The 26,311-nt window shown below is 45.9% G+C and overlaps 1 protein-coding gene across 1 annotated transcript in view; it reads right to left on the bottom strand.

The window, feature by feature from the left end:
• The window catches only part of LOC126419329 (uncharacterized), a 93,819-nt gene that overhangs the window by 61,277 nt on the left and 6,231 nt on the right, over positions 1 to 26,311 (bottom strand). The window contains exon 2 of the mRNA XM_050086514.1: positions 16,383 to 16,602. Coding sequence (XP_049942471.1) covers positions 16,383 to 16,602 — 220 coding nt within the window. The remainder of the gene's footprint in view (positions 1 to 16,382; positions 16,603 to 26,311) is intronic.

Raw genomic sequence — 26,311 nt, forward strand, 5'->3', positions numbered from 1 at the left:
ATTACATAAGGCCAAAATCTGTTAGGGTTTTTACTCATGTCAGTTAGCAACGTCTTACTTTCCAAATCATTGAACGCTTCTCTCATTGCTCTCCTTACGCTCATTTTCGCTTCGTTCAGCCGTTCTTTGTCAGCTAGGTTTTTACTTCTCTTGAATCTGAGATGAAGTGCTCTTTGTTTACGTAGAGCTTTACTAACACGGCTATTAAACCACGGTGGATCTTTCTCATCCCTTAAAACCTTACTCAAAACATACATGTCAAGGGCATATTGAATGATGTCTTTGACTTTTTTCCATTTGTTCTCCACATATTTAATGCTGATTGCTGAAATAGTCTGAAATTTGTATCCTGTCACCCTTTCTGAGGAAATACCTTTCTAACATTCCTTGTAGGACCCACCATCATAGGTGCTGTCACAGCCTTATGAACACTGATACCTTCCTATACGTTAACTGATTTGATAAGTTCAGGTCTGTCTGATGCCATGAGGTCTAAGATGTTACCCTCACGAGTTGATTCTCTAAGTATCTGCTCAAAGTAATTTTCGGACAAGACACCCAGAACAATGCCACACGATTCCCTGTCTCTGGCACCAGTTTTGATGGCATAACACTCCGAATCTATACCTGGTAAGTTGAGGTCACCTCCTACCACAATGGCGTGATCAGGAAAATTACTAACGATATTCTGCAAGCTCTGTCTGAAGCACTCTACAACTACAGATCCTGATTCAAGTGGTCTATAAATGCATCTGATCACCATTTTTAACCGTTCTATGGTATTCAATTTCACGTAGATTAAGTCACATTCAGAATTCATGATAACCTTGCTAGATTTTATAGAATTTTTTACTGCAATAAACACGCCGCCAACACTGGCGACTAACCTATCCTCACGATAAACATTCCAGTCTGAACTTTGGATTTCATTGTCACTGACGTCTGGCTTCAACCAGCTTTCTGTTCCGAATACTATCTGTGCATTATAACCTTCAATAAGCGATATTAATTCTGGGAGCTTTCCTTGGATGCTCCTGCAGTTTATTAAAATCACATTAATCTTTCCTATTTTTAATCTGGGAGGATCAAGATACTCTGAGGTCACTGTGGCTGATGTAACAGGCAAATCGTGTTTGCTCCCACGAGAGGGGTCCTCTAACCTAAAGAAGCCCCATGTGAACACCACACATACTCCGTTACCCTAGCAGCCGCTTCCTGCATGTAGTGTACACCTGTCCTATTAAGGGAAACCCTACAATTCTGCACCCGATAGTGGAGGTTGAGAAATTCTCATCCAATGCAGTCGCAGAGCAGTCTGAGCCTCTGGTTTAGACCTTCCACTCTGCTCCAAACTCAAAGGACTGCAATCAACCCTTGGTACGATGCTACAAACAGACAGCTTAGCCTGCACCCCACGTGCGTTGCTAGTTGCCTTCACCAAATCAGTCAGCTGCCGACAGGAGCTGAAGATGGCCTCAGAACCCAAGAGGCAGGCGTCATTCGTGTCGACCTGCTACTACATGCAGCCAGTTGCACCCAGTGCGCTCGGTAGCCACCGACAGGGCCTCCTGCACATCACAGACGAGACCCCCCAGCAAACATACCGAATGCACACTGGAACTGTTTCTTGCCTTGCCTGCTATCTCCCTCAGCGGCTCCATCACCCGCCTAACACTGGAGCTCCCAATGACTAGCATACCACCTCTGTACTTGTCCGGACTGGGCAGTTAAATTGACTGCTGGCCCAACAGGAGAGGCATCCCGCACTGGCTCAGAGTTATCATCTACACTGGAAAGCACCTCGTACCTGTCGCTAATATGTAGGGAGCCGGCTGCATGGCCTGCTCCCTCTTTCGCCTTCTGCCCAGTGACACATGAACTCACCACTGCCTGCCACCCACTATGGAGTGAGGATGAACCGGTAAAATGTTGAGTATCAGAAGCCGCAGTGATGTCCAGGCCACCAGGGGATTCCAGTGACACCAAAGGTGTCGCAGATCTCGTCACTGGCGCCCCGACGTCACCGCAACTTGAGCATTAGCTAGAAGCTTGTCGATGGTAGTCAACGCAGCTTCCAGCAGTTTACGGACTGCAGCCAACTCTCCTTGTGTCCGCTCCCAACAAGCACAGTCCCTAGCCATATCGTACTGTGTATAAGATAGATACGAGGTCTCGAATGGCGTTACTGAGTTTCAAAATACGCCAAAGGAGAATAAAGTAACACTAAAAGTTGGTGTGCAGATTTCTCGCTTAACTCTGAGACCACAAGCTATTAAACAGAAATAAGTTTCTCTGCAAGGAAAATTTACACTAGGAAGGATATTCACAAGACTTATTCAAAAACAAAAACTACGATTAATTTTCTAACCACTAGTCTATACAGTAAAATACACACGTACAGTTCACTTCTTTGCAGAAGCACATGAACAAAAAACAAAGACTAAATTAATTTACAGTGTACAGGGTGTATACGGGGACAAGGAAAAAAAATTCCCGGATTATTCCCGGATTTCTCCTGGAAATCCTGTTTAAGGAATATGCTTTTTCCCAGTTGAAAATACACTTTTTCTGTGCTAAGTGACAGTAGGTTTTCCATAGATTTTCCCTTGGAACTGTAAAACTTATCAATCCTTTGAATGCTTAACATTTTATACAATCGCGTAGAACTTCCCGGGGGAAAAAAAAAAGAAAAGACAGGCCAGAGAAGTTTTGGAGAGACTTTTAATTTTAAAAAAAGGAGAGAAGTTTTGGAAAGACCTTTGATTTGCAGCAGCATATACGCTGCATATTTTCATATTACGAAAGTATAAATTTGAATTGCACTAAACACAGCGCGTTAGTTTCCGGAGCGTTGAAACTGAGGTTGTGATGTCCTTTTGTAAGCGAGTCGTATCTCAAGCCACGAGATCTCGCTAGCCGATGACAGCAGCTATTCAGAGCATAGGACACCTGTTATAGTCAGCCAATAGCAAGATCACTGGTTACATAGCGCAAACACGCAAGAGGAAAAGTTAACGGTTTACATTAATGTACACAGTACCGTATATCTACAAGAAAAGCTAAGCTTTCACATAAAATTTTGGTCTCTAAGATTAACACGCTACAACAGAAGCTAAGCTTTCACATGTAATATTGATTTTTTTTTTTTTTTTGCGCGTGTTATACTTTAAGATACATCACACAAATGTGCCAGTAAATTTAAAATTCTGACATAAATGTCTCGGCTGGAAATTCTTGTAAGTGGGTGGTCCTCAAACTGTTCAGTTTCGAACGCTCTGTGATTTAGATATCCATCCCACTTTCTCACACGTAACAAAATTCATGTTGCGTAAAAAGAAATTTTCTTTGAAAGTAACACTTTTCTAACCACAGTTCGCAATACTATCCGGATACTGTTAGAAATAAGTTCGATTTACCAGTTGCCAGAGAGCACCAGGAAACAGGCATTATTGTGCGTGTGGAACTCTAGTGGTGTAGAAAGCCCGCATTTTCGGGTGTATAAAGCACTAACAGGGCTTACATTACACCATAAAAGAAACAGGGCATCAGAGGATACTCCAAAGAGCATCGGAATTTTGTAAACCACACTAAAATGCATAATTAATCTTGAAGTGCAAATTGGCTTTTTCCAGATTCACAATGAAGTAGGTCCCATCTGATATTAAGCTTTCGTAAACACGAGTCACGTGGAGGTTAACCTCCTCCCCACTACAACTCAGACAACTCTGTGCAAGAGCGAATCTGGCAGCTAGGGCGCGAGAGAAAAAATTTTCTCGTTTGCATCTGGCTGCTTGCTGCTACTACCGATACAGCTAACAGCCAAACTTCAAGTAGCGGGAGGAGGTACTGCTTATACCCAAGTCAAATGCGCACGCACAACAGACCGCTGGCAATTGGTCAAACGAACCTAATGTCACCAGTTGTGACATCATGCTCATAGCAAGCAATTTATTGTTACGAAGAATTACAGTCTGCGCCCTATGGCCTTTGAGATATTTTTGCTATTTGCAGACGCTTGTGCGTGCACGGTGTTTTGTTGTTGTAAATTGCACATTTCCTTTGCCACTAAAGTTTTATTTTTTCCCTCTCGTTTATATTTTATTGCTGCAGTATCATTCTCCAGTAGCAGGATACAATAACATTCTTTGCTAGAGAATCAATTCTGCAGTCAAAATTGCAAAAATTTAACTGAAAGCTAAAACAATGAAAAATTCCCAGAATTCCGAAAAATTCCCGGGTTTTTCCCAGTTTTCTCCCAGATGAAAAAATTCCCGGGTTTTTCCCGGATTTCCCGGTTGTCCCAGGTCGTATACACCCTGAGTGTAACACCCAAGTGCTGCTGCTGCTGCTCTTCTGTGTGTCCTCTAGGTTCGGCGGGTGCCGAGTTCTGAAGAAGAATTTGTTCAAAAGCTAGCAATGTTCTCATTCCTGTTTATGTTCCTGTCAATGACTCAACAGCTAAACTATATGGTGAGTTGTTACCTTTCTGCTTTAATTATTTACAACACACAATTTTTTAATAGATGGAAATATGTCCAAATAATGAAACAACTGAGGAAAGCAATATTATTTGTATAGTTGCACTATGGCCATCAAACTACCACTGTCGACGACAAAATGTAACATTTCTTTGAGAGTACATAACTGCTACAGTCTAGCTTTAAAAAGTAAGATTACCTAGTTGATGTATAAGGTGTACAAATTTGCTTCCACCATTTGCCGATAGGTGGCGACGACGGTAAGCAGCGGTCGAAAGAAACAGATCGCAGATGCCAGGCAGTTAGCTTGGACCTCGGTCAACATAACTTCATTCAAACGTTAGTCGATTTGTGTCTGCATCATAAAGTTGTTCTTGATTGAAAATGTCAGTTTATGGGCCTAATTCTCGTCATTTGTGGGAAGTGTTACTGTTTTGTTTCAATATGAAGAAAACAGCGGCCGAGTCAAATCGAATGCTGTCAAGTATGTATGGTAAGGACGCTATTAGTGAAAGAATGTGTCATGAGTGGTTTCAACACTTCAAGAATGGTGATTTTAACGTCTTAGACCGGCATAGTAGTAGAAGAGAGAATTTTTTCGAAGAAGCAGAATTGGAGACATTGCTGAGTGAAGACTCGCGTCAAACTCAAGAAGAATTGGCGCAATTAGTGGGAGTGACACAGCAAGTCATTTCAAAATGTCTCAAGGCTATGGGCATGAGTCAGAAAGAAGGAACTTGGGTCCCGTGTGAGCTGAAACCAAGAGACATTGAACAGCACTTGTGTGTTTGTGAACAGTTGCTTCAGAGGCAAAAACGGAAGGGATTTCTGCATCGCATTGTGAACGGGGACGAAAAATGGGTTCATTACGATAACCCTAAATGCAAAAAATCGTAGGGATATCCCGGCCATGCTTCCAAGTCGACGGCCAAACCGAATATTCACGGCTCCGAGATCATGTTCTGCATTTGGTGGGATCAGTTTGGCGTCGTGTACTATGAGGTGTTAATACCAAGTGAAGCAATCACAAGTGCTAGTTATCGAATGCAATTAATGCATATGAGCAGAGCATTAAAAGACAAACAGCCGCTATACAGTGAGAGGCACAATAAAATGATTTTGCAGCATGACAACATTCGACCCCACGTTGCAAAGGAGGTCAAAACATACTTGGAAACATTAAAATGGGAAGTCCTATCCTACCTGCCGTATTATCCAGATATTGCTCCCTCTGATTATCACCTGTTTTGATCAATGGCGCATGGCCTGGCTGACCAACACTTCCGATCACATGAAGAAGTCACAAATTGGATAGATTCAAAAGATGAACAATTTTTTTGACGCGGGATTCGTACACTGCCCGAAAGATGAGAGAAAGTAGTGGCCAGTGATGAAAAATACTTTGAATGATACATGTGTAATCAATTTGTTTCATTAAAGTCTCAAATGTTGGGGAAAAAACGGCAGAAGCAAAGTTTTACACCTTGTAAAATATGGTATTTCTCTTAAGACTACTAAATTAAACATAATTGTCTTTATAGCTACACCCATTCTTATAAATAAATATTTTTCTTTATAGGAATTATGAATAGGTGGGATGACTAGTTTAATTATCCTGCAATTGTGCCTACAGCAATACAAAAAGAGGTAATGAAGCACAAGGTCAAATTTCCTGGGGGAAAAAAAACATTCCACGTGGGAAAAATTATATATAAAAACAAAGATGAGGTGACTTACCGAACGAAAGCGCTGGCAGGTCGATAGACACACAAACAAACACAAACATACACACAAAATTCAAGCTTTCGCAACAAACTGTTGCCTCATCAGGAAAGAGGGAAGGAGAGGGGAAGACGAAAGGAAGTGGGTTTTAAGGGAGAGGGTAAGGAGTCATTCCAATCCCGGGAGCGGAAAGACTTACCTTAGGGGGAAAAAAGGACGGGTATACACTCGCACACACACACATATCCATCCACACATATACAGACACAAGCAGACATATACAGAGGCAAAGAGTTTGGGCAGAGATGTCAGTCGAGGCGGAAGTGCAGAGGCAAAGATGTTGTTGAATGACAGGTGAGGTATGAGTGACGGCAACTCGAAATTAGCGGAGATTGAGGCCTGGTGGATAACGGGAAGAGAGGATATATTGAAGAGCAAGTTCCCATCTCCGGAGTTCGGATAGGTTGGTGTTAGTGGGAAGTATCCAGATAACCCGGACTGTGCCAAGATGTGCTGGTCGTGCACCAAGGCATGTTTAGCCACAGGGTGATCCTCATTACCAACAAACACTGTCTGCCTGTGTCCATACATGCGAATGGACAGTTTACTGCTGGTCATTCCCACATAGAATGTGTCACAGTGTAGGCAGGTCAGTTGGTAAATCACGTGGGTGCTTTCACACGTGGCTCTGCCTTTGATCGTGTACAGCTTCCGGGTTACAGGACTGGAGTAGGTGGTGGTGGGAGGGTGCATGGGACAGGTTTTACACTGGGGGCGGTTACAAGGGTAGGATCCAGAGGGTAGGGAAGGTGGTTTGGGGATTTCTTAGGGATGAACTAAGAGGTTACGAAGGATAGGTGGACGGCGGAAAGACACTCTTGGTGGAGTGGGGAGGATTTCACGAAGGATGGATCTCATTTCAGGGCAGGATTTGAGGAAGTCGTATCCCTGCTGGAGAGCCACATTCAGAGTCTGATCCAGTCCTGGAAAGTATCCTGTCACAAGTGGGGCACTTTTGTGTTTCTTCTGTGGGAGGTTCTGGGTTTGAGAGGATGAGGAAGTGGCTCTGGTTATTTGCTTCTGTACCAGGTCGGGAGGGTAGTTGCGGGATGCGAAAGCTGTTGTCAGGTTGTTGGTGTAATGGTTCAGGGATTCCGGACTGGAGCAGATTCATTTGCCATGAAGACCTAGGCTGTAGGGAAGGGACCTTTTGATGTGGAATGGGTGGCAGCTGTCATAATGGAGGTACTGTTGCTTGTTGGTGGGTTTGATGTGGACGGACGTGTGAAGATGGCCATTGGACAGGTGGAGGTCAACATCAAGGAAAGTGGCATGGGATTTGGAGTGGGACCAGGTGAATCTGATGGAACCAAAGGAGTTGAGGTTGGAGAGGAAATTCTGGAGTTCTTCTTCACTGTGAGTCCAGATCATGAAGATGTCATCAATAAATCTGTACCAAACTTTGGATTGGCAGGCTTGGGTAACCAAGAAGGCTTCCTCTAAGCGACCCATGAATAGGTTGGCGTACTAGGGAGCCATCCTGGTGCCCATGGCTGTTCCCTTTAATTGTTGGTATGTCTGGCCTTCAAAAGTGAAGAAGTTGTGGGTCAGGAAGAAGCTGGCTATGGTAATGAGGAAAGAGGTTTTAGGTAGTTTGGCAGGTGATCGGCGTGAAAGGAAGTGCTCCATCGCAGCGAGGCCCTGGACGTGCGGGATATACACAAATATCACAACTCGCTACTTGGCAAAACACTCAACATTGCTATGCACATTCAATTAGCAGTCCTCTGAACTAGCCCACAGTTTACCTCAACAGCAGCAATTTTCCATTTAGTCAAAACACTGCTACAACTGTCCAATGGTGAGCGAGGAAGCTTCCTAGCTGTTAATGTGGAAAGCATGTTGGCAAGCCCTCTCTGAAAGCGACTCACCAGCCACACTCAATAGTAAATCTCATTGTCATTGGCTCCCAGGTGATAAGTACTGGTAAGTGCCTCCCTGAAGTTACTATCCAGAGCTTTTCTAAATGGGCACAATCCTTTAGAAGGGACTAGAACAACTTACTGTATATCCACCTTACTTATGATAATGCCCTTATACATTTGAGAACCACGACGAACAGTTACGCAGTTGGACAGACCAAAAATTTGTCCATATGAAAAAAATCAATTTAAAGTGATGATGATGATGATGATGATTTGGGGTTGAGGGGATGCTCGACATCATGGTCATCAGCGCCCTGACGAAAAGTAAACATGCAAATCTCATGGGTGGGGACAAAGGCTGTCCCCACATTCGGAGCAGTTTATAATGTGTTAAAGTCTGCCACCCTTCCCTACCAGTTTAGGGATGAGGCCTGACAGTTCACAAAATTTCACCACTCTTGTAACACTCGTATTGGTACCTTCAAGGATGGTGGGCACATCTACAGCGAAACCGAGGTCTGCCCTAATATCATTATACAGGACACATGTAGCCACAATATGCTGAACTGAAAGAGGCATGCCACGAACTTCACAGAAAGGTGGATCCTTCCACTGGAAGAGGAAGACGTGTGAAAGGGCTATGCCCGATGCGCAGTCTGGTAAGCAAAACCTTCTTCCAGCGGTGAGGCTGACGTGAAGGCCGCCAAGCCTTTGTGGTCGATTTGAGCGACCACAGTTTTTTGTCTGTCACAAGCAACCATTCAGTCTCCCACTGACGCATGATGCATCTGTCAGAAAATGAGATAATGGCGTGCAATGGGATGGGACATTGATGGACAGCACCATCCCGACATGCTTCCTTGGCAGCTTTGTCAGCCACGTCGTTACCCTGTATCCAAATTTGGGCAGGTACCAAGAAAAAGATCACCTCCTTGCCATGGTGTTGGAGCTGCTGTAAGGAGTCGTGGATGAGCTGAATCAGCGGGTCTACCGGATACATTTGGTGAAGTACCTGCAGCACACTAAGAGAGCAGGAACAGACAAGAAAACTCATATGGTGATGTCTGTGAACCCTCTCCAGTACCATCAGAATAACTCCGCACCATAATTTGTAAACTGTTTTGGAAGACACACACTAAAAATTCTATCAGGGAAAACTGCAGAACAACCGAGAGCATTCCCCTGCTGGGATCTGTCTGTATAAATAACAATAAAACCATCCTTGAGACAGTCTGTAGCATGTATACCAAATGGCTGGGTCGCTTAGGGCCAATTCCTGAGCAGTCGTTCGAAGGTGGGTGGGATCACTAAATGCCAATGACTGAGGTGACGCTGTGATTTTCACCACCTGTTGAGCCAAAAGGATACATAGCCGAATCCAGAGTGGTGGTTCACCAGCCTCTGCACACGGACTCTGAACTGGGCTGGTCCAAAAGGCTCCAGTTGCTATCCGAATTCCCTCATGGTGGACAGCATCTAACATCCAGAAGTAGGAAGGATGGACCGATCTGTAGGGCACGCTGCCATAGTTTAAGTGGGATCGAACAAATGCCCCATAAAACTGCAGGAGGCGGGACCTAAGAGCTCCCCATGTTTTTCTGCCAAGACATTTCAAAATGTTCAACAACTGGAAGCCCTTTGTTCGTAGGTCTTTCAGGTGTGGGATCCGTGTTAATTTCAAGTCAAACAAGACACTAAGGACACCGCCCTGGGGCACACCATTCTCCTGAACATAGCAATCAGACATGGCATCGCCAATGTGATGCCGAAAACGCCAGTACTCATAAAAGGATTGGATCAGAAGTGGCAGGCGTACGTGTAGTTCCCATTCATGAAGTTGGTGAAGGTGGTTGTACCTCCAAGCAGTGTCATCAGATGCTGTTTCGAGGTCAAAAAGCACACGAACTAAATGGTTTCGATGTAAGGAGGACTCCTGTATCACCATCTTCAGTAGAATTAAGTTGTCAAGAGTGGAACAGTAGCGCCTGAAACTGCACTGGGAGCAGCTCAGGTGACCTCGGGACTCGAGCAGCCAGACGAGGCGGCGGTTGACCATGCGTTCAAGACTCTTACCCATACAACTGGTAAGCGCGACACTCCAATAACTGTTAGGGTTGCTACGGTGCTTGCCTGGTATCCAGAATGGAATTAATATTGCCTCCTTCCAAGTCATGGGGTGCTGTCCATCAAACCAGATCTGATTAAACGAGAGGAGCTGACCTTTTGCTTCAGGGTACAGTTGACAAAGCATGGTATAATGGATCTCATCAGGTCAGGTCCTAGCACAGTGTGTCTGGCTGCAGATAAAGATGATTCCAGTTCCCACATGGAGAATGGAAGGTTGTAGGCTTCCTCATTATGTGAGAAGAAATTGAGCTTCCTCATTTCTGCTGTCCAACGGAATAGCAGAACGCCAGGAGCTTGTCTGGATGACTTAGTAACAGTAAAGAAGTGTCCAGCTGAAACATGAGCCATGTCTTCTTGCGTGTCCACCAAGACCCCATTATTTGACAAGTCCATAAGGCGATGTGGATTACCCTTGCCTGAAATCTGTCTTATTGATTCCCGAATGTGCACAGCAGAAATGGACCGAGTAATGGAAGTCGTGAATTCCCTCCAGGAAGCCCTCTTCCGTTCTTTGATTACTCGCTTTGCATGTGATCTTACAACCTGAAGGCACGACGATTGTCTGTAGTCAGACAGTGAAGTTCCACAGGGCTGTCCGTTTGGCCCTAATGGCTAATCAACAATCGTCATTCCACCAAGGTACAGGCCGTCACCTGAGGTGGTTACTAGACCAGGGGATGGACTCTACGGCAGCCCTTCCAATCTCAAGAGTGATATGGGCCTCCTGTGCACAATCCTTTTGTTCAAAAATAGCCTGTCAATTGAACTGTAACCAATTTGCCCTTTGTACCATCCATATGCATGGACTACTGTTGGCCACCGTCCTAGTCAGCAGACAGATCCACACTGGGAAGTGGTCACTAGAATGTAAATCTGGAGCCACTTCCCACTGAACTGTGTCTGCAATAGCTGGGGAACAAAAACAAAGGTCAATAGCTGAAAAATACCCTGTAGCTGTGTAAAACTGAGCCGTCTGACCTGTGTTCAGAAGGTAAATATTCTCACAATGGACGAGTCGCTCGATCATCCGACCTCTGGAGCAAGTAGTAGCTGAGCCCCACAGCACATTGTGGGCATTGAAGTCCCCCACAAGGACGAATGGGTGTGGGAGTGCCTGGAAGAGGTCTGCCAGTGCGTCTGCATCCAAAGCTTCATTGGGGGGGGGGGGGGGGGGGGGGGGCAGGTACAAAGAACACTGTGATAGTAAAAGGTGCCAGAACTTTCACAGCAATTTCTTGTGTGGTCGTGTAAGAGGGACAGAAGAGGATTGGTATCTGTCATCCACTTTTTGCCCTGTCTCCAGTAGTATCGTCCTCCCTGTATATGTGGTAGCACCGTAATGAAGATGTGTCTGTGACTAAGATGTGTTTCTTGTATCCTGGACCAGCAGCTGCAATTCTTCCAGATGTGAGCGATATCCATTCAAATTCCACTGCAACACAGAAGGCCCTGTGGAAGACACTGGTTAGTGAGAGGTGGTGATTTACCAGGGGGATCAGGGGGAATATTAGCCGGTTCCATGCTCTCTGGTTCCTCCGATTGGAAGTCCATATCTTCAAGAGCATAGTCTCCATCAGAAGATGAGAGAGTTTGTCGATCCAAAAGTTTAGCTACCGTTTTCTTGGACTTAGAACTACTTTTCAAAGGACGTTTTTCTTTACTGACAGGAGGAGGCGGTGCCTGGTTTGCAGGGACGGCTTAGTTGGTTTCTGATGTTGGGGAATGGTATGTGGTGTAGGTAGTACACCTACTGCTGATTGCTTCCGAACGAAGTCAGTTGCAAGTGGAGTGTTTTCCCCACAGGTACATCGACAAGTGCATGTGCTCGTACTTGAATCTGTGGACCGAGTTTGCGTGGAGGCATCACACTTAGCGATTGGTGCCTTAAGGGCTGATGCAAAAGTAGCAGCAAAAGCCGGTGGTTGCATGGCTTTGAAAGCCTTTTTAGCTTCACCATAGGGTTCGCATCTCTTTACTTTCAACTCTTGAATTTTCCTTTCCTCGTTGTAAACCCCATACTTTCTGCTCCACACTGGGCGATCCCCAGAGCAGTTTACACATTTCGGAAGAAGTGTACAAAAAGACCCTGACTCGTGAGCAGAGCCTCCACAATTGCCACACGTAGCCTTCCCGTTACATCTCATAGTGGTATGGCCAAATCTTTGACATTTATAGCATAAAATGGGATTTGGAACAAAAGGGCAAACCTTAAGGTGGATATAGCCTGCAAGGATATGTTCCGGTAATTCTGGAGTACTAAACGTTACAATAAATGTTGCTGATTTTTCCAATTTGGCATTGACTCTCCTCATATAATTCTGCACTTTCGTGACACCCACATTCTTCCACTCTTCACGTAACTCCGCAGGACCCACCTCCATTATATCAGAGCAGGTAACCATGCCCTTACTAAAGTTAAGGGTGTTATGAAACTCAGCCTCTACTGGGTAGTCACCTAAGGCCTAATATCCCAGAATCTTAAGTTATTTGGTTGGAATGAACAGTTTCAACTGAAAGTGTTCCATTACAAAGCCATTGGACACTTTTCAGAGACCCAGCAAGACCTTCCAATGCTTTGTGAATATCGGAAGGGGGTATCTTCTCAAAGCTTCCCCCATTTCGCTTGATTACAATGAAAGTGTTATGGCACACTAATGCCCTGTCACTGTTACTGTGAGATTTCTTTTCGGGAGGACTCACCAACTAAGCTCTCTTTGAGGAGTGGGTGTAGGTGCTGCCTTATGGTACACCTGTCCCATCACGAGTAGTAATTTCATGAGATATATCCATAGGGATCCCACAAGACGCTAGGGAAACAAACGTCAACCCAGGCAGAGCCCTACATGCCTGAGCAAGCCTTACAAAACTGGGGGGAGAGCGGGGGGTGGGGGGGGGGGGGCCGCAGGTGCCCCAGAGGTTGCACGCTAAAGACTGTTTTACCTCAACAGCCACTCACCTCCTCAGCACGTAGCACAACTTGAGGTTGAGGTTTTCTGTGTGGAGTTTTGTACCTTCCTCGCGGTCCAGGAGGTGAAGCCAAGACCCCTGTTCTCCGAAACACACAACATTCCACCACTGCGCTGCACAGTGGTCCCTGAAGTATGACCAGAGCTTACGGTGACAGAGGACTGGTGGCACTTATCAGTCCCCAGCTCAGGAACCCCGGGGTCGCCAAGCCTGTACTCAGCTAACAAATGCTGAGGATCTGAGGGGAATTTAAAGTGAAGCCCAAAAGAAAAGTAAAGATCAAGACCAAAATTTGGGAAATAAGTAACTGACAACATCTGAACAGATTTGCAAAGATATACTGCTTGGATAGAAGGACGTCCAGCAAATAGTGTCTATGATGATGCTGAAACAATGTTCTAGGCAAATGAGTAAAGAAAATTACTTTTAGCATAAAAAGGCATTTTACAGACATAAAATGTGTTGGTTACCATTAAGTATTTGAAACTACTTATTTCAAACAATATCTATTTTCCCCCAGGCTGTGGCTAAGCCATGTCTCCGCAACATCCTTTCTTTCAGGAGTGCTAGTTCTGCAGGGTTCGCAGGAGAGCTTCTGTAAAGTTTGGAAGGTAGGAGACGAGGTACTGGCAGAAGTAAAGCTGTGAGGACGACGGGGCATGAGTCGTGCTTGGGTAGCTCAGTTGGTACAGCACTTGCCCGCGAAAAGCAAAGGTCCCGAGTTCGAGTCTCGGTCTGGCACACAGTTTTAATCTGCCAGGAAGTTTAATATCTATTTTCATGTCTTACAACATAATTCAAGCATTATGCCCACCATTCAGGAACTACGAGGGTATTTTGGAAAGTAAAGATACACCGCACACCAGAGGAACAGAAGAGTTTTGGCGAGCAAGTTGGCTACACTGAAGTTAACCTTGAACCGTTAGCTTTCTCCTCGCGGTCGTTCGGTAGTTGAACGTTGCTTCTGGTTGGAGTAGGTCGTGTTTAAAATGACTGCGCCGATTCAGAATCCCGCCAAATGCGAAGTGCACTCCGTCATACATTTTCTTCATGCAAAAGGTCAGCAAGCAGCAGATATTCACAAAGAAATTGTTTCTGTTTATGGGAACATTATGAATCGACAAAATGTAGTGAAATTGTGCCATCATTTCTCTGAAGATAGGACCGATGTTCATGAGAAACAAAGCACAGGTCGGCCATCTGTGATCTCTGATGCCCTTTTTCGGAGAATGGAGGAAGCACTTCGTGCGAATAGACATCTCACATTGAAAGAATTGCTTCAGATCATACTGGACATATCAATGACAACTCTTTATGATGATGTGACGGTCAAGTTAGGGTACAGGAAATTGTGTGCGTGCTGGGTTCCAAAACTGTTAATGGAAGAACACAAAAAGAAAAGGATGGGCTTTGCACTCGACTTCCTCACATGCTATGCTGAAGCAGGTGACGAGTTTCTTGATCACATTACGACAGGTGACGAGACGTGGGTTTATCACCATACACCTGAATCCAAGCAACAATCAATGCAATGACGCCATTCGAATTCACCAAAAGCCAAGAAATGCAAAACGTCGATTTCAGCAAAGAAAATCATGGCTTCTGGTTTTTGGGACAGACAAGGGATTCTTCTGTTGGAATTTATGCCTCCTGGAACGACAATGTTGCTGCATATTGCCAGACTTTGAAACATCTTTGAAGGGCAATTCAAAACAAACGCAGGGGAATGCTGACAAGTGGAGTCCGCTTGCTTCATGACAACACTCGGCCTCACACAGCGCACGTAACCAAAGCACTACTGAAACAATTCAAATGGGAAGTATTGGACCATCCGCCATACAGCCTGGTACTTGTGCACACCGGCTTCCATGTCTTCCGTTACGTGAAGTCACATCTTGGTGGAAAATCATTCCTCGACAATGAAGAGATCAAAGATGAAGTAGAAATGTGGTTCCGACAACAGGTGGCAACCTTCTATGACTGTGGGTTACAAAAGCTTGTGCACTGACTTAACACATGTTTGGATAATGGGGGGTCGAAAAATAACAAATAATCCAGTTAATAAGATGTAAATGATGTTTTCTAAATAAATGTTCTATTTAAGGACTGCGAGCCATTGTATCTTTACTTTTCAAAATGCCCTCGTACATAATAATACAAAATATTAACCAAACGATGGCAAACCCAGACTGGTGTAACTATGTTGTCCTACGTTCTCCACACCGATATAACACCCTTGCCCATGGTTCACATCCCTACAAAAGACCAAGACACAAGAACTATCCCATGCATCCCCCTGCTCCCACCCACTCTAATCTTATCACAGGTGTTTCCTACTTGTGAAAAGCACCCATGTGGTCAACAAACCTATCTGCAACCACTTTGTGGCATTCCACATGGGCATGACCACCAACAAGTTGTCCACCTGAATGAATGGCCCGCACTAAACTGTGGCCAAAGAGACATCTGCACCACCCAATTGCTACGCATGCTGCCCAAAATGGTGTGCCTGACATCAATTACTGCTTCATAGCCTGGCCCTTCTAAATTCTTGCAATCCACACTAGTTTTTCCGAATTGGACAGGTGGGAAATCTCTACTAACCCTTCAGTCCTTGATATTCACTAATCCCCGTCCTCCACCTGCTTCTATACTATTCCGTACTCCCACTCCAGCCTCAACTATTATCTTCTATCCTCTAGCATAACTGCAAAGACTCCCCCCCCCCCCCCCCCTACTTTCCCTGGCTAGCAATCCACCATGATGTCCCCACCATGTCGCTACATGTTCACACAGACAGAAAACCACATCTTCCCTCCCCCTACTCTGCCAACCCTCCCCCATCCAACCCATGTCTCTTCTGTATCTCCCACTACTTACTCCAGACAAGATTGCTACTCACACTAGCTGTGCCTCAGCAGTTCAGGCTACTTTTAAATGTGCCTGTCTGTTGCACAATCCCTCTGCTGTCGTAAATAGAATGCTAACTAAAGTAAGGTGTTAACAGATTAGTTTGCATATCAAGAATCAGATTACATTTAGCATAAATACTGTCTTTCAAAACACATCTTTCCACAACTGTACTACATTTCACATAAACAAGCAGCATTTCAACTATTAAGGAGTTTTGGTCACACTGGTGCCATAATAAGCTATATTTTACCTGGAGATTGAGGTGTTAGTCTCTCTATCAAATACTGAATCAAAAGCTTCTTAGTCTGCTTTAAATTTTCACTTGGCAGCCGGCCAAGTCGATTATTGTCTTCAGTGTCACGAAGTTGCTGGAGCTCTGTTTGTATATCTGAGAGCTTTGATTCAAGTAATACTTTTATTCCCTCCAATTCTTGTTGAGAGGTCTGTGGTACATTGGGATTCCATGTAGCCTGGAAAAAAATCATTGATGTACACGTAATGAGACAAGAAGTACAAGCTATTTACTAATGATAATCAAGTAAATCTATCAGCATTCCTTTGGCTATGGCAGTACTAACAGATTTAATGGGGGCTGAAACAACGGTCCTCACTCAGAAGTACAGTCCAAACCTCTGAAATGTGATTTCTTCCGTGAGTTGTAAAGGTAACAAAGTGAGACAGGAAGAACAATGAAGAGAAACAGCAGAAAACTTAAGAGACAGCTTAAATGACAAAATCTCAGCTTCTTGTTGTAGATTATGATGATGATTTGGTTGTTGGTTTTGTATTATTTTAGGGCGCAAAAACAGCTGGGGTCATATGCGCCCAAGTCAAAACTGTAGAACATGAACACAGAGTGGTGAAACAACTACAAGTCAATCCCAATTGACAGAACAGAAGACATCTAAAAACAGGCATGTGGAAAAAGGGTTAAAGACACCACACAGAAAAAGAAGTGCAAAACGAAAAATTAAATGGCCTTCACCATATTGCTTTGGCAGATAAAAAGTAAGACGCAATCGACAGCCCACACGTCATTTGCTAAAACAGCCGATAACTCAGACGGCAAACCCATACAGGAATGTAAAAGGTTAAAAAATGGACACACTGTCAGGAAGTGGCAGACAGTTAAAACTTGAGTGTAATGTGGACAAAGTGGTGGGGTAGCTCCACTTACCAAATGACGATGGCTAAAAAGGCAGTGCCTAATACACAGCCGAGTTAAAATAACACCTCCCCCCCCCCCCCCCCTCGCCCCTTGGTGGGACGGCCGAAAGGAGGTCGTCCATGCTGCTGGGAGAGGCTTAGTAAGCCTGAGCTTATTCCCGTGAAGGGATGACCATTGGCGATGCCAAAGGGACACCACCTCTTGACAGACGGCAACACAGACCATTCGAGGGAATATAGGTACTCGCGGGCTGAGGTATGAAGACTGCAACTCTGGCAGCCTCATTTCCTGGCAAGCTGACATGACCAGGAACCCACAGAAACATGACAATGGCTCCACCGAGAAAGAGTAGTTGACAGTTTTCCTGGACCCCACTGCACTAACGGATGGACGGTGTACAGCGCACATAGACTTTGAAGGGCACTAAGTGAGTCTGAGCAGAGGACACAATTGAAAAGGCTCTGTCGCCGGATGTACTCCGTGGTCTGATACAAGGCGAAGACTCAGCTGTAAATACTGAGGAGTGTGCCGGAAGCTGACAGCGAAAGACACAGGTGCCAATGACGAAGGCACATGCGATCCCACTGTCAGTCTGAGGCTGGAGTAGTGTCCTTAGGAAGCAAATGAAGGCCAAGGTCAACATTGGCCACTTCACGAAGCCAAGGTGATGACGTTCACACCCGCCGGGAAAGGTGCAGGTAGTGTGAAGTTAAGTCGCCGTATAAAGTGCTGAAAGCAGACTCCAGGAGGAAACAGGGAAGAAGGACAAGCCCCATACTGATGATCAAAGGAATCATCAAAGGAGGCAGCATAGAATGGGTGGCCACGCATGGCAGACAAACGGCATGCATACCTGCTGAGGAGAAAGTCACAGCAGTAGGACAGTGGTAGTTCAGCAGCTTCAGGATACAGACTCTCAACCGGGCTAGTGTAAAAATGCCAGTTGCCTAACGGATGCCACAATGGTGGATAGTGCTGAGACGGCATAAGAGGGTTAGACATACAGACGTACAAACGAAGCACCCATAGTCGTGTTTCAAATGGACAAGCAACTGGTACAAACAGAGGAGGGTAGTCCGGTCCACTCCTTAGGAAGTACCGCTGAGGACACATAGGACACTGAGGAGCCACGTACAGCGGGCTGCCAGCTATTGTCGATGCTCCAGGAGTAAAGGCAATCATGACACTGCTGAAGACACCGCTCAGTGGGCAGGTCCATGGAGAACTGCAATAGATGGCAAAATCGTCAACAAAAATGGAGATGGAGGTGCCTGGTAGGAGACATGCCATGACAGGGTTAATGGAGATAGCAAAGAGGACGACACACAGGATGGAACCCTAAAGCACACCGATTACCTGGATAAAGGTGTCCGACAAGGCAGAACCCACACGCACCTTGAAAACTCAATCTTGTAAAAATGCCTGAAGGAAACAGGGCAGGCAACCACAGAAGCCCCACATGTAAAGAGTTTGGAGGATACCACTTCTCCAGCAGGTGTCATAGATCTTCTTCAAATCGAAAAACACGGCCACACACTGATTTCCGCAGAAAACCATTCATAACATGGGTGGACAAAGTAACAGAATGGTCAACTGCAGAACGCTGTGCTCAAAATCCACACTGTGCATTTGTCAGTACACTGCGACTCTCGAGCCACCATACCAGCCGGGCATGAATCATATGTTTCATCACCTTGCATACGCAACTGGTAAGAGAGATGGGGTGACGGATAGACGGAAGGTTCCTGTCCTTACTGGGATTAGGGTGGGTATGATGGTGGCTTCACTCCAGCTTCCAGGAAATTTGCCCTCTGCCCAGATGCGGTTGTACGTGTTAAGCAGAAAGTGCTTGCCTGCATGAGAAAGGTGCTGCTACTCCTGAATGTGGATGGCATCCAGCCCTGGAGTGGAGGATCGAGATGAAGTGAGAGTATGATCTAGCTCTCTCCTAGTAAAGGCAGCATTGTAGCACTCATGATTCAGAGAAGAAAAGGGTATCTGCCGGGCCTCCTCCACTCGTTACCGATTGAGAAAAGCAGGGTGATAGTGGGAAGAGCTCGAAACTTCTGCAAAATGGTGGCCCAAGGTGTTGGAGATAGCAATAGGGTCCATGAGAACATTGTCTGCGACTGTGAGACTGGAAACGGAGGAACGGATCTTGGTCCCAGAGAGCCGTCGTAGGTTGGCCCAAAAGACAGAGAAAGGGGTGGAACTGTTAAATGAACTAGCGAATGAAATCCAGCTAGTCCTTTTGTATCTCGAAGAACGTGACGACACTTTGCATGCATCTGTTTATAATGAATGCAGTTTGCCATCGTAGGATGACAGTCAAAAAAGCGGAAAGCACATCTCTGTGTGCGAATTGCACCGTGGCATGTCTCAGTCCACCAAGGGACTAGGACACAACGTGGTACAGAAGAAATGAGAGGAATGAAATGTTCTGCAGCAGTAAGGATAACATTGGTGAGATAGTACACTTGGTCATCACTATTCAGGAAATCTTGTTTTTCGAAGGTCGCCATGGAGGAGTAAGGCTGCCAGTCAGCCTTAGTAAGCTGCCATTTGGGCGTGCACACAGATGGTTGGTTGGATGGTTTGTTTGTTTGTTTAAAAGAGAGGAGGAAGGGACCGAACTGCTAGGTCATTGGTCCCTTGTTCCGAATAAAACAATGCCACAAGGGTGAGAATAAAACAAGCGAGCCTGACAACACAAAACGGAGAGAAGGAAAAACTACAAGAACGACGCAAGGGCAACAAACACTTAAATGGACAAAAGGGGAGAAGAAATCCACATAAACACAAGAAACATGTAGAAGAGATTAGAACAAGAGAGCAGATTACCATGGCTGGCTGACCATGAGAATAAAAAGGAGAAGCCAGCTGCTCTGCAACACATTAAAACCTCCACCCTAAAAGCACTAGGGTGGAGGACACTGAGAGACAAAGGACATGCGCTAAAACTTACAAACGATAAAACCCACCCTCACGAATAAAACGTAGAACTAAATCAGCCGATGAAGCGTTGTCAGATAAAATTAGTGGCAACGGGTCTACTAACCGAAGATCTTGTAGCAGGACAGTGAAAGTGGGACAGTGCACCAGAATAAGGTCCACTGTCAACTGGGTGCTGCATCGACACTGAGGGGCGTCTTCACGGCGCAGGAGGTAGCAGTGGGTCACCCAAGGGTGGCCAATGCGGAGCCAGAGAACCACAAGAGTCCCTGCGAGAGGCCTGGATGGAGGATTGCCATACATTCATAGGCTCCTTAATTGCACGCAGTTTGTTGTGCTTACTGAGACCATGCCATTCCTTCTCCCAACGCCGAAAACCCTGGGGGCGTAAAAATTAACGCAGGTCAGTTATTGGAATGCTGATCTCCATAAGCGGTTTCCGTGTAGCCTGCTTGGCCAGCCTGTCAGCAAGTTCATTACCTGGGATTGCGACATGTCCTGGGGCCCAGACAAACACCACTGAAAGACCGGACTGCTCCAGAGCATAGATGGACTCCTGGATGGTCGCTACCAAAGGATGATGAGGGTAGCACTGGTTGGTAGCTTGTAGGTTGCTCAAGAAGTCAGTACACAAAAGAAACGGCATCAACGGATGTGCTCAAGAGCACAAGATATAGCCACCAGCTGGACAGTGAAAACACTGCAGCCAGCAGGAAAGGAATGCTGTTCAATATGTCCTCCACGAACATACGCAAAGCTGTTGTGACCATCAGCCATTGAGCTGTCGGTGTAAACCACTTCAAGGCCTCAGTACATGTCATCAAGAGGAAGTGGCAGCGGAGAGCCGTGGGGTTAGCTGAGTCCTTAGGGACATGTGAAAGGTCTAAACGAAGCCGCGGACAAGGTGTACATCATGGAGTTGTATGTGAATGGACCTCAAGTATAGGTCGTAAAGGCAAGGACTCCAGTTTGGAAAGAAAGGATAGGACACAAACTGCAATTGGAAGCCCAGACCTGGGCCGTCGATGCAGGAGATGAACCACCATGGATGGGGAAAAGGAGACTGTGATTCATATGCACAGAACAATGAACGTTTGCAACTTAACTGGCAAGGAGTTGTGCACACCTAACCTGCAATAGAGGGACTCCAGTGTCTGCAAGGACACTGGACTCATCCTAAAAGCTCCTGTTGTTAAGCGAACGCAACAGTGGTGCACTGGATCGAGTAAACGCAACACTGAGGGCGCCACTGAATCATAAACCAGACTCCCATAGTCAAGGCGGGATTGAACAAGGGCTCTGTAGAGCTACAGCAGCGTAGAGCGATCTGCCCAGGTGGTGTTGCTCAGGCAGTGGAGGACAGTGAGGTGCTGCCAGCACTTCCGCTTAAGCTGACGAAGGTGCAGAAGCCAAGTAAATCAGGCTTCGAAAACCAGTCCTAAAAATCGATATGTCTCCACTACAGTGAGGGGATCGTCATTAAGGTAAAGTTCTGGTTCTGGATGAACGGTACAATGCCAACAGAAGTGCATAAAAGACTTTGCAGCCAAAAACTGAAAGCCGTGGGCTACAGCCCATGACTGCGCCTTGTGGATGGCTCCCTGCAGGCAACGCTCAGGAACACCAGTACTGGTGGAGCAGTATGAAATGCAGAAGTCGTCTGGATACAGAGAGGGCGAGACAGATGGCTCTACAGCTGCTGCTAGACCATTAATGACCACTAAAAATAGAGACAGTCAATACAGAGCCCTGTGGGACCCCATTCTCCTGGATATGGGGGGGGAACTATGGAGGCACCAACTTGGGACATAGAAAGTACGGCGCAACAGGAAATTTTGGATAGAAATCTGAAGCGGGCCTCGGAGACCCCACTCGTATAATGTGGCAAGGATATGATGTCGCCAGGTCATGTCATATGCTTTTTGTAAATAAAAAAAGACAGCAACCAGGTGTTGGCATCTGGAAAAGACTGTTCAGATGGCAGACTTGAGGGACAAGATTATCAGTGGTAGAGTGACCCTGGCAGAAGCTGCTCTGACATTGAGCTAGCAGGCCACGTGACCAAGACCCAACCCAACCTCCGACAGACAATACATTCCAGCAGCTTACAAAGAATGTTGGTGAGGCTGATGAGCTTATAGCTATCCACATCAAGCGGGCTTTTACCGGGTTTGAGCACTGGAATGATGGTGCTCTCCTGCCATTGCGATGGGAAGACGCCATTGCACCAGGTCCAGTCGAAGATGATGAAGAGATGTCGCTTGTAGTCAGATGAGATATGTTTGGCCATCTGACTGTATCCTGTCTGGCCCACGAGCTGTGTCGGGGCAACGTTCAAGGGCACTGAGGAGGTCCCACTCTGTAAATGGGGCGTTGTAGTGAATGATAGGACTTTCCCATCCGGCCGCTGTTTGATAGTGCGAAAGGGTGGAGGAGTGGGGATCGTTCTCTGATGCAGAGCCTCGAGCATAGTGCTCAGCAATCACGTTTGGGTCAGTAGATAACATGCCATTTATGTTAACACCGGGAACGCCTGTTGGGGTCTGGTACCCGAAAACACATTTGATCTCTGCCCAGATTTGGGAAGGTGGTGTAGGGCACCCAATGGTCGAGACTTATCTCTCCCAACACTCATGCTTCCGTTGTTTGATAAGTTGGTGAACGCGGGCACGGAGCCGTTTAAAGGGTATGAGGTGCTCTAGGGAAGGGTGCCGCTTAGAGCTCACTGATGATCCTCAATTGCTTCGGTGACTTCCAGTGACCACCAAGGGACTGCCTTTCACCAGGGGCACCCTAGAGAGCGAGGGATCGTGTTTTCTGCCACAGAAACTATTGTTGTAGTCACCTGCTCAACCATTACATTGATGTTACCATGTGAGGGAGATTCAACGGTGACAGCAGAGGTGAAAGTTTGCCAGTCCACCTTGTTTAAAGCCCATCTGGGCAGGCGCCCTTGGACCTGAAGCCGGGGCAGAGACGGGAAGATAGGGAAGTGGTCACTGCCACACAGTCCGTCACGTGGTCTCCAGTGGATAGATGGGAGAAGTTCTGGGCTGCAAATTGATAAATCAATGGCCGAGTAACTAGCATGACCCACAGTGGTATGTGTTGTGGACCCAGTATTTAAGAGGCTGAGGTTGAACTGAGACAATAAATTTTCGACATCTCTGCCTCTGCCAGCAAGCACGGTCCACCCCACAAGGGGTGATGAGGGTTAAAATCTCCCAGAAGTAGGTAAGGTTTAGGGAGTTGATCAATCAGTGCAGTTAATACATTCAGGGATACAGCACCATTTGGAGGAAGGTACACAGTGCAGACAGTTATTTCCTGTGTCATCCTTATCCTGACAGCTCTTCAAGAAGGGTTTGAAGTGGCACAGGTTTACTGCATACTGGGTTCAGGACATAGGCACAAACTCCACTCAACTACAGTCGCTATGGTTCCTGTAATATTCCTTATAGCTTCAGAGGGCAGGGGCTCGCATTGCCGGGAACCAGGTTTCCTGGAGGGCAATGCAGAAGGCAGGTGCGAAGCTTAACAGTCGTAGCTCAGATAGGCGGTGGAAAAAACCACCCCAATTCCACTGGACGATGACATCATCGTGAGACTGGGAAGGAATGGAACATTCAATAAGGCAGTTTATGTCTCAGTGTCACCTGCTGCCACTGACATTTTGCCCGAGAAGTCTATATCCATTGTGTCTTGGGGTCCAGTGAGTTCTATGTCCTCATTGGACACCAGAATCTCCACCTCACCCGCAGGCGCAGAGCTTGTAGGTAGCGGTGGTGTGGGTGCCACTGCCATTCCCTTGGTCTTAGGTACCTTCTTTTTGCATTTCTCTCACTGCTCCTTGGGTTACCCAGGCTGGGAGGAGTTCACTGATTTAGTCTCCAGGACTGAGGATGAGCGTGAAGCCCTATGACCAGCTACTTTTGGGCTCTTCAGCCTATAGCGGGTGTCATCTTTCCCACTAGCAGAAACCTGGGAAGGGAATGACCTAAGGGACCCCTTCCCAGTGAGAGGAGCTGGAGAAGATTTATGCTTCTCCGGCTCAGGAGTGGGGACTGATATCCCCTATGGTTGATGGGGTGTTGCTCCTGAAGTAGGTGGTGTGGGGGCAACAGTGATGGGAGTACCTACGTCATCTGTGTTGTCAAAACAAAGACTTACCGGCGGCCACAAGGCAACACACCACCAGGTCTCCACCAACGATGGCCAGGGACTGCTACCAGTTAGTGGAGCCTGCAGAACAGCTTCAGAGGACGCAGCTAACATAGGAACTACTTTGCTGTGCCATGCATGTGATCGCGAATAGTTCCGGCACATACATCTGCCAACGGGCTTTATACGGTGGTGCACTGCCAGCAAAAGGCTGTTCGACGCACCGCCCAGAAGGATACAGAGCCTCTTCTAGCTGGCTGGTTACAATGGAGCTGGCAGCAGAAAGGACACACCAGCTCAAAACCAGAAATAACTGAATTCCTTGATGCTATCCAGAATCACACACCGGTATAGTAGGTGTAGTAAACATAGAAATGCCGGCCGGTGTGGCCGAGCGGTTCTAGGTGCTTCAGTCTGAAACCGCGCGACTGCTACAATCGCAGGTTCGAATCCTGCCTCAGGCGTGGACATGCGTGACGTCCTTAGGTTAGTTAGGTTTAAGTAGTTCTAAGCTCTAGGGGACTGATGACCTCAGATGTTAAGTCCCATAGTGCTTAGAGCCATTTTTTGAAACATAGAAATAGTCACACACCATTCAGTAACTTCCAGCTGCTTCAATAAATCTTTTAGTGTAACAAATGGAAAGATGGAGGAGTGGGAGAATGAACCCTGACACCATTCAGAAGACACAGTCTGCTTCCCCGCAGTCTAAGAATAGCTTCTTTGACTAGTAATCAAAACATCCTAGGTCCCACGTTCAAATCCTGCCACTATTTAGATTTTGAATAAAAATCATCAGCCATCACAGCCTTACCCCCATTCAGATCTCCAAGAGGAGGCTGCGAAAAACGAAGTGATTATGGGAAATAGATTGAATAACCAAGAAAAGGGGAATGTTCTGAGTCTGAGTGTGAAATGTCAGAAGTTTGACCATGGTAGGGAAGTTAGAAAATCAGAAAAGGGAAATCCTAAGGCTCAATCTACATGTAGTGCAGGTCAGTGAAGTGGAAGGGAAAGAACGCAAGGATTTCTGGTCAGACGAGTATAATATAATGCCAATAGCAGCAGAAAATTGTATAATGGGAGTAAGATTTGTTACGATATAAATTCTGAAAAACAAAAACTAGTGGATCTCAAAAGCACAGTCTGACCATTCTAGGTTTAAGAGTACTGGCCGGCTTCATTAGAATCAAACGGAGTGAAACTGCACAATAAACCCAGCTTCAGTTGGGCAACAGTAAGCCAAGACTACAGTTATTTTGCATTTACCAAATCAGAAAGAGTCATATCAAGATTTACAGATTTGCCAGACTACAGAATATTCCTGTGACCTTTTTACTCTACTCTAATGTATAGCATATTTTTTGAGTAAACTCATTGACGGCACTTAAATGTGTAATAAAGAACACCAAAACAGGCAGTTCAGTAGAAGAGGAATGGACATAAAAAAGAGCAGTCAGAAAATGGCCAAAACTGTTTATTGGACCCCTCTTTCATTTTCGAATACAGCATGGATGTAAACATTAGGTTTTGCTACTGGTTAATTTGTTACCACAACCATATTTTCTTCTTTCACACATATTGGCTTTGTGAACTCACAGCCAAATTGTCACCTTCCAACTTAACCTTCACCTTGGGCTGCACTAAAGCACTGTGTCACCACATCCAAGATTCCAGAAGATGGGCAAACAAATATAGATACAAAGAACTGACCTGTAGGAATACAGCAAAATTAGTTACGTAGGATTGAAATAAATAGGAAGTTGAGTGAAGCTAAAGCAAAATGGCTGCAGAGAAAATGCAAAGAAATGGGAGGAGGAGTGGTCATCGGTAAGACTGATTCAGTTAGGTTAGAAGTATATTATCCAGGACCCTTGGAATTTCAGTCATTTATTTTA

The sequence above is a fragment of the Schistocerca serialis genome, chromosome 9 (assembly GCF_023864345.2).
Source record: "Schistocerca serialis cubense isolate TAMUIC-IGC-003099 chromosome 9, iqSchSeri2.2, whole genome shotgun sequence".
In the NCBI taxonomy this organism is placed as follows: Eukaryota; Metazoa; Arthropoda; class Insecta; order Orthoptera; family Acrididae; genus Schistocerca; species Schistocerca serialis.